At 31.7% G+C, this 9,635-nt stretch overlaps 1 protein-coding gene across 1 annotated transcript; it reads left to right on the forward strand.

Annotated features, from left to right (window-relative positions):
- The first annotated feature begins 2,568 nt into the window (after positions 1–2,568).
- Positions 2,569–3,837, forward strand: LOC133779786 (uncharacterized). The gene is made up of 2 exons (XM_062219697.1): positions 2,569–3,499; positions 3,587–3,837. Exons 1-2 carry the CDS (start codon positions 2,569–2,571, stop codon positions 3,835–3,837), a joined length of 1,182 nt encoding a protein of 393 aa, XP_062075681.1.
- Positions 3,838–9,635: the final 5,798 nt, after the last annotated feature.

Here is a 9,635-nt window from a genome sequence, read left to right on the forward strand (position 1 = left end):
TTGATTTTTTTAGTAAGGTACCATTATCAAAATATCAATTGAATTGTAACTGGTCACTTATTGAGATTTGGAAAAAAAATTGATATGAAAAATAAACTAAATTGATTGTGAAGGTAACTGGTTACAGCTAAGTCTGAAAAACAAAATAGATATGAAAAAAAAAAGAACCAGTTGCGTTGGTAACCTGTTACTTAGCCAAACCTGGAAACAAATAGGATCACAAACAAAAAAGCTAAATTGGTCATATTTGTAACCGGTTACAGATTCAGATCTAAAAAAAAAAATCAATCGCCATGGTACCTGGTTACTTAGTGAGGTGTGATAACAAAATCAGATCTAAACAAACAAATCTAAATAAATCGTTATTACATTAGCTAGCTCTAAAATAAATGAGATATGAATAAAAAGAATCAGACGGCATTGTACCCAGTTACTTAAAACTGATTTGAAAAACAAAAACCCAAAAATTAGAACAAATTGTGACTATAACTGGTTACAGTAAGGTTTAGCAGGAAAAAAAAATTAAATATGACGTGCAAAATCAAATTTGAAATGGCAAAACCAAATGTGAAAAAGAAGAAGAAGAGCAAAGAGAAAAAAAATAAAACTAGATCTGAAAAAGAAGAAGAAGAACCAGAGGGGCGGAGGTGCGTCGTCTACTACACCTCCTACCTTGTTCTGTGATAACATCAGTACATTAAATCTTGCTTCTAATCATGTCTTGCACAACAGTTTCGAACATGTGGAAATAGGCATTCATTTTGTCTGTGATAAGGTTGCAAATAAGTTCATCATTCTTGTTTATGCAGCCTCTGAAGATCAATTAGCTGATTGTTTAACAAAGCCTTTAGTCACCACTCGGTTTGCTGCATTACGGACCAAACTCATTGTCCTTTGATAAGTACCAAATTTGTCTATTTTTAATTCATTATTCTTCTATTATTATGCACTTGATTAATTATTTATATATGTTTAATTATTTTATTTTTCCTTTTTAGGATTTTCAAGACATTTGGATGAAAACGAATGAATTTGGGATGTTTTACAAGCAATGGTTAAGCTCGGAATTACAAGTCTAAAACTTTACGCTTTATTTTGATAATTTTTAAATAATCTTTTGGAAATATACCTAGAAATAAAATTTTTAGATATTTTTCTTATATTTCCATATCTTTTTGAATCATCCAATTATAAGTTATATCAAGGAAGTTATGCATAAAATACTTTCAGTCACTACAGCAGAAGAAAACAAAAAAACAGGAAAAATTGCTACAGCCGCAGCCTGGTGGACACAACGTAGTGGCCACGGCCAGAAATGTCCCAGGCCACGGCCAGAGCCCGTTTTTCTGGAAAATACATTTTCTAGTGGCCGCGGTTGCCAAGAAACACGGGTCGCGCCCGGCAATCGATTTTTTCTTAAATTTCAATTTTTAAATGTAATTTTTGGTGGGCTAAAAAAAGGATTAAGGTTAACTTTGAATACAACTTTGGATTGTGAATTTTAGAGGCTATAGTAGCAGAGGAGGAGAAAAGACATCATCATCTACATTCTTCAATCTAGTTTTTCTTTCTTCTCAAAACTCTTTTATTTTCATTGAATATTTATGTTTATGAATATGAATATGATTATGGAGTAGTTTTCTTTATAGTTGAGGGTTATTTCGAAACCCTAGACATGAGATCTTGAATGCATTGATGAATTTTATTTCTTCGATTCCCTTATATTAAATTGCTTCTATTTTTCTATTTGAATGTTATGAATCTTGTAAAATCTTGTTTAGATGGCCACTAATTAGGGTTTTGCATTGTTCTACTATCATCATAGGATTTCTATTCACCTAATAGTTTAGGATTCTTAGTAGAGTGATAAATTGCAATTAGAGTATTGCGACGGGTATTTTAATTGTGATGAAAAATAGAACCTAGGTTAAATAAATTGCGTGCTTAATGAATTTGCTGCCTAGATTAACCTGTTTCGATAGAGTGTAATGCTTTTACTAGGTTAAATAGATTGCATGCTTAATGGGTTTATTGCTGAGTAAAAATGGTTAATTAAGAGCGCTTAGCTTTATTTAAGTATAATAGGGAAAGTGGGATAATTTATTGGTTAAGTGTTATCTGCGGGGTTAATAGTTTAATTGGGAATAAGGAATATTATTCGTCATTGTTGATAGATTGATTGTCGAAGGTGGAGAGTAATTCTTGACTATGTCTTTAATATTGTTATATCCTTAGTTATTCAGTCTTTGATAATTATTTCATTTTATGTTTTCAGTTGTTAATACTAAAACCCCTTTCTAATTTTAGTTTAGTATTTATTTTGAATAATAATGTGATCATAGTCCTCGTGGGTTCGACCCTTATTTACCGCTATAGTGAAGTAGGTGGTGTAATGAATTAATAAAATCAATAATAAAATTTGATACGGCATACGACACCCATCAATTTTTTGGCACCGTTGCGGGGGACTATTTTATTTAATTTGTTATTCATTTTTTCCTTTTTACTAACTTGGTTTATTAGTTATGGTTGATGTTTTAAGGACTTGCATAGAACTTGATTTGAGACATGGCAATGTACTATCAACATTGTTATGATCCTCAAATGAATAGATATGACCCATATTCTAACAATTACAATTCACAATGGGAGGAATATTCTAATACTTTCTATGGTGGAAATCAATATGTTAAGCCAAATTACGACTCTCAATCAGAATATAATGAGTTTGCGCCACAATATTCAGATCCATCAAATGGAGATCTCATCAATGCACTGAATGACAGTAATATCCAACTTCAACAGATGTCAGAGCAGGCTTATGGGCCTTTCCCTCAACAACCTCCTATAGGAATGCCACAAGATCAGGAACCATCAATTTCAGATATGCTAAAAACCTTGGTGGCTTCAACTATGCAGACCCAAGTTATTCTTCAAAGTACAGAAGCGTCCCTCAAGAATTTGGAGAGTACTATGGGACAAATTGCTACATCATTGAATAATCTTGAGGTTGAGAGTATTGGAGAATTACCCACAAAATTAGAGAGTAATCCAATAGAGAATGATGGTACCTTAACTCTTAAAAGTGGTCCACAACTTGACACACCACCTCATCCAGACATAACATTTAATCTAATTCCAACTCAAGAAGTCAACAATTCAACCCAAGAAGCATCTTCTCCACCGGAGATCGAAACTTTCACATCAGTTGGTCCATCATCACAGAACATGCTACACAAACCAACTGTTAGATTGTATGTCCCTATTCCTCCTTTTCCGAGCAGAATGACAAAATTTAAGAATGAGGAGGAAAATAAGGTGATCCTTAAAATCAATATTTCGCTTCTTAAAACTATTAAGCAAGTGCCACCATATGCTAAGCTTCCTAAGGAGCTGTCCTCAAATAAAAGTGTGAGGGAGAATGTTTCTATTATTCTGCAAAGGAAGTTGCCACCCAAGTGTCAAGACCTTGGGATGTTTATAAATCCATACACTATCAGTAAAAGAAGATTTTATCATTGTATGATAGATTTAGGATCATCTATTAATGTTATATTTTATTCTATTTTTTCCTCTTTAAATCTAGGGTTATTAAAAGAAACTAGTGGTATTATTCAATTGGCTAATCACACTAATGCTTATCCCCTAAGGGTAGTTGAAGATGCTTTGGTGCAGGTTCAATTTGGTAGGCCATTCTTACTGATTACAAGTACAAAGATGGATGTCAAAGTATGGGTACTTACAATAGAATTTGAAGGTGAATTTATACAATTTGATATGTTGAATTCTATTGATAAGTTCAAGAGAAAGAAAGTTCTGTTAAATGACCCACCATAACAATTATGACTACATCATTCAGTCGAGCTAACGATGTTAAACAAAGCAAACTTGCGGGAGTTTTTCTTAACCTTATCTTTTTATTTTTCATTGATTTTTTATTATTTATTTAGTATATGCCTTGAGGACAATGGTTAAATTAAGTGTAGGGGAAGGTAAAATTGCCTGTTTAATTTTTATTTGTCATTTCTTTAGTTGTTATTTGTGTTTGTGTTTGTGTTGTTTAGTTGTTTTTTCTTGTTTAGTTGTTTCTAGTGTCATTTCTTTTAGGTTGTTATAAGCATGGTTATGTTGAAAATTGTCTGTCAATGATAAAACTTCTGATTGAGATAAGAATTTGTCTAGGAACTTGATGAATTTTGCATGAATGGTGTGCTTAACTCTTGTGTGGTTGTTACTTAAGCTTGATCTTAGATTTTTAAACATAATATGTGTACAATTAGATTTACATTTCACTAGTATTTGGAGATATATATGCATGCTATTACTTATATATAGTCTCGACAACTCTAGAAACCATTGATTAATTGTTTGAGGCAAAATTCTGAGTACACATGATTAGGAAGATGATTAAGGCATGTTCTTTGGATAGTTTGAGGCTTTCAAGCTTACCTATGAAATTGAATATCCTAGTTTCCCATTTTTAAGCCATAATGACTAATCTTTTTCTTTTATAAGCAAATATCTAAACTTTTGTAGCTTGAAAATTTTATCTTTTTCTGTGACTCACTACACCATAGTTTTATATGATTGTTTGATTTGGTGGGTTGGGTTATGGATTGTAAGAAGGGAAAGTTGTATTGGTTTGTTGGATTGTAATGTGAAAGTATATGATCTACTATTTCTCCCAATGAGTTGAATTGAAAAAAAACAGAGAAAAAAATATGCATACAAAAAATATTGAAAAAAAAAATTTGCAAAAGTATAAGTAAAGGGGGAAATATTATGATCGATGTGGAAAGAAAAAATAGAAAGATTGTGTATTTTCTTGAATTGTAGGGGAAATTTGTGGGAAGATCTAGAGAATAGAAGAAGAAAAAATATAGGATATGGTGTGATTTAAGCTTAAATATTCATTTTTCATCTACCTTTAGCCTTAGTCTTACATTACAAGCTTTTAAAGACCTTTTGATTCTTGATTATGTGTGTTTACATTAGTGGAGAATAATTAGTTAATGTCAATGGAGTGAATGATTTTCATGAAAATATTTTCTATACAAGAGACTTTAAAACATACTTTGGCATGTATAAATTGATTCGAATGTTTGTGATTTGGTAAGTTTGATTGTGTATAATCATAAGAGATCAAGTTTAAGTGGTAACTGACATTGAGTTCAAATTCTGAGGAATGTGAAATTCAGATTTTTCTTATGAAGTATTTGTTTGATCAATTTTTGAGACAACTAATGCTTTCGACAAAACCATTGCTTATGTGTTTAGTTTTTATTTTGTTTGCTCGAGGATGAGAAAATGTCAAGTGTGGGGGAATTTGATAAGTACTGAATTTGTCTATTTTTAATTCATTATTTTTCTATAATTATGCACTTGATTATTTATTTATATTTAATTAGTTTATTTTGTGTTTTTAGGATTTTCAAGATGTTTGGATGAAAACAAATGAATTTGGGATGTTTTACAAGCAATAGTTAAGCTAAGAATTACAAGCCTGAAACTTTATACTTGATTTTGGTAATTTTCCAATACTCTTTTGGAAATATACATAGAAATACAAGTTTTAGATCTTTTTCTTTGGCTTCCCTGCGATATTTTAGAGGCTAGAGCAGTAGAGGAGGAGAAAAGACATCATCATCTATATTCTTTAATCTAGTTTTTCTTTCTTCTCAAAACTCTTTTATTTTCATTGAAAATTTATGTTTATGAATATGAATACGATAATGGAGCAGTTTTCTTTATAGTTGAGGTTTATTTCAAAACCCTACACATGAGATCTTGAATGCATTGATGAATTTTATTTCTTCTATTCCCTTATATTAAATTGCTTCTATTTTTCTATTTGAATGTTATGACTCTTATAAAATCTTGTTTAGATGGCCACTAATTAGGTATTTTCATTGTTCTACTATCATCTTAGGATTGCTATTCACCTAGTAGTTTAGGATTCTTAGTAGAGTGATAAATTGCAATTATAGTATTGTGACGGGTATTTTAATTGTGATGAAAAATAGAACCTAGGTTAAATGAATTTCATGCTTAATGAAGTTATTGCCTAGATTAACCTGTTTCCACAGAGTGTAATGCTTTTACTAGGTTAAATAGATCGCATGCTTTAATGGGTTTATTGCTGAGTAAAAAGGGTTAATTAAGAGCGCTTAGCTATAATTAAGTATAATAGGGAAACTGGGATAATTGACTGCTTAAGTGTTATCTGCGGGGTTAATAGTTTAATTAGGAATAGGGAATATTATTAGTCATTGTTGATAGATAGATTGTCAAAGGTGGAGAGTAATTCTTGACTATGTATTTAATTTCATTATATTCTTAGTTATTCAATCTTTGATATTTATTTCATTTTATGTTTTCAACTATTAAAACTAAAACCCCTTTCTAATTTCAGTTTAGTTCTTATTTTGAATAATAATTTGACCATATCCTCGTGGGTTCAACCCTTATTTACCACTATACTAAAGCAGCTGGTGTAAGTGAATAAAAAATAATATATTTGAATTTGATACGGCATACAACACCCATCATCCTCCCAAGGCCTATGATTTTGAGAGGGATGATAAACCATAAATATCTTTGTATAATTTATATTATGTCTTACTCTGTATTTGCTAAGCTACGTGTCCTTTGGGTTTGTTACACTCTAGAAATTTGTACAGGCATGAATATATTAGTGATTGTATCAGCTTATCATTCTTAAGGAAACACAACATATTCTTCTTTTTCCTTCCAAAAAGGTCAAAGTACAATTTCTTTCATTAATAAACTAGTGATTAATTTTGAATTAATTGATTAGTTTAATAAAAACATATTATTTCTAAAAGTAGTAAGTGGGAGAAGGTGAACATCTCAATGTGACTTATAGTCTCCATTATTAGTACAACACCATGAGATATGAATATGGCCTCGAGGCGACTTTGTCTCCATCCCCCTAAGGAAGGTTTCTAGACATATTAATATCAATGTTGGCTTCTTACGAAATTAGGAAGGAGTGATGTATTTTAGGCTTGACCAACCCTAAGGCGACACTCTCTAAGTTAAGTCTTGAATTCTTAAATAATGGGTTACACTTACAAAAATGAAATTAAGCTTTTGCAGTGCATAATTGCATCTTGACCAAACCAGTAGTACTTTATTTTTAAAAGATAAAATAAAGAGTTATTTTAAGTTTTAATTAATAAAGATAAGATTGTCTTATAAATTATCTAAATTTAACTTGACGACACTTTATTTGTTAGGTAGTTTTATTATGGAATAGTAAATGTTAGTTTATGTGTTTTAATTGATTGCATTTATGCATCATATTTACTTTCCAAAAAATTGATATTTTTCAAATAGTAATATTATTTCATTTTTATTTTCAGTCATAAAATGTTTCCACCCAATTACTTTCCCATTATGAGCCCAGCCATGTATCAAATGATTGATGATCATATAAGCAAAGTTAAACTTACTAAAGAGGATGAAGGACGATGGATAAATTCAACTTTATTTTTTTTTCTGGCCAAAAAGCTAAAACATATTTTTGATGAAAGACGACCTCCTCATATACCATCATGGGATGCAAGGAAAGAGAAACATGAGAAATATGCTGATTGGATGAGATCAAATTACAAGGCAAGATTTTATATTCTTAGCACCATGAAAGAAAAGCTAAGGAAAAAGTTCGAATATATTGAATACACTCATGATATGTGGAATGTTGTCTATGAGGATATACAGACAAGACCACATTTGCAAAAAAATGTAAATATCATTTGTCTTTACCTTAAGCTTAATAGTGGATTATAATGTATTATTCTGAATCTTTGATATAGAAACCACTAATCATATTTTTATTCTTCTTTACAGACACTTGAGCAATCAAGAGGAACTTGCATATGGAGATAAAAATACTTGAAAGAAGAGAGAGAAAGCAACTAGTGCAAGAAAGCGTTGAAGAAAGTCCTTTTATTTTAAAGTTCTTTAGTTTTTATTAAAAGAAAACTTTATTATTGTTTTAAGAAAGTTTTAGTTTGTTTCTTTTAGTATTTTGAATTAAATTGCATGTATTGACTTTATAATATTTTATTTATAATTTGATTATTCTTAATTTTTCTTTAGACATGCAAATGGATATTCAGACTTTAACGCTTTCATCTAATGAACGGACGCTAAATAACTTAGAATTACTTAAAGTAAAAAAACCGCAAGGAAAAAAAAAAGACAAAAGGTTTCAAATGAGGATGACACATATCTTTGGCATCTTAGACTTGATCATATAAGACTAGACATAATAAACCAGTTAACAAAAGATGGACATTTGGGAGAACTGAGAGTTGGAACACTTATGGTTATTGAATCTTGTCTAGAAGGCAAACTGACCAAATGTCCTTTCTCAGCGAAAGGCAATAGATCTAAAGAACTTTTGGAGCTTCTACACAATGATGTCTAAGGTCCAATCAATGTGCAAGCAAGAGGTGGGTATGAGTACTTCGTCGCCTTTATAAAAAAGTATTCAAGATATGGTCATACTTATCTAATGCTTAAGAAATCTGAAACCTTTGGTAAGTTTCAAGAGTACAAAGTTGAGGTTGAGAAGAAATTAGGTATGACTCTTAAAACACTTCGATCAGAACAAGGTGGTGAATGTTTGGATTTAGAATTCAAAGATTTCATGTTGGAGCATGGTATTCTATCCCAACTCACAACACCTAGAACGCCACAGCAAAATGATGTTTCAGAAAGAAGAAACAGGACCTTGTTGGACATGGTCAGGTCTATGTTAAGCTACTCTTCACTTCCTCTCTCATTCTGGGGATATGCACTTCAAACAGCAACATTGATTTTAAATGTGGTCCCATCTAATACCATAAGCAAAATGCCACTGGAACTGTGGAATTAAAACAAACCTAATATGCACCATTTCGCGTTTGGGGTTGTCCTGCTCATGTTCTTAGTCCTAAATCAGGGAAACTTGATTCGAGGAATGCAGTATGCATTTTCATGGGCTCTGCTCCAGAAACAAGAGACGATTAGTTCTATAGTCCCAAGGACCAAAAGGTATTTGTTTCTACAAATGCGACCTTCCTTGAACCTTATTGTATGAATAACTATAAACCTCGGAGAAAAGTAGTATTGTAGGAACTCACAACTGATAAGATTCCATCACCTTCATCATCATCATTAAATGATAAACGACAAACAGAGGAAACCACTATTATTGAAAAGGAAACCCCAGTGCAACGATGTAGTGTGAGGATTGTGAGACAACCTGTTTGCTACAAACATGAGGCACATGGCCTTGTTTCTGATACAGACAAGGACGATCCATTAACCTTCAAATAGGCTATGGGTGATCCTGAAAATGAGAAATGGTAAGAAGTCATGAACAAAGAAATAGAATCCATGTATTCCAATTCTATCTAGGAACTTGTAGACCCACCTGAAGATGTCAGGCCCATTGGGTGCAAATGGATATACAAGAAGAAAAAATATGTAGATGGGAAAGTGGGGACTTTCCAAGCAAGGCTAGTAGCCAAAGGTTACACTCAGAGAGAAGTTGTTGATTATGAAGAAGAATTTTCTCCTGTGGCCATGCTGAAATCCATTTGCATCCTCTTATCCATAGTTGT

This window comes from Humulus lupulus, chromosome 5 (assembly GCF_963169125.1).
Source record: "Humulus lupulus chromosome 5, drHumLupu1.1, whole genome shotgun sequence".
Lineage (NCBI taxonomy): Eukaryota > Viridiplantae > Streptophyta > Magnoliopsida > Rosales > Cannabaceae > Humulus > Humulus lupulus.

What these genes read in the sequence shown, in the direction of transcription:
- LOC133779786 (XM_062219697.1), top strand. Translation starts at nt 2,569, where the DNA reads ATGGCAATGTACTATCAACATTGTTATGATCCTCAAATGAATAGATAT. An exon ending in TATAAATCCATACACTATCA is followed by an intron (nt 3,500 to 3,586) that starts GTAAAAGAAGAT and finishes CTTTAAATCTAG; the next exon opens with GGTTATTAAAAGAAACTAGT.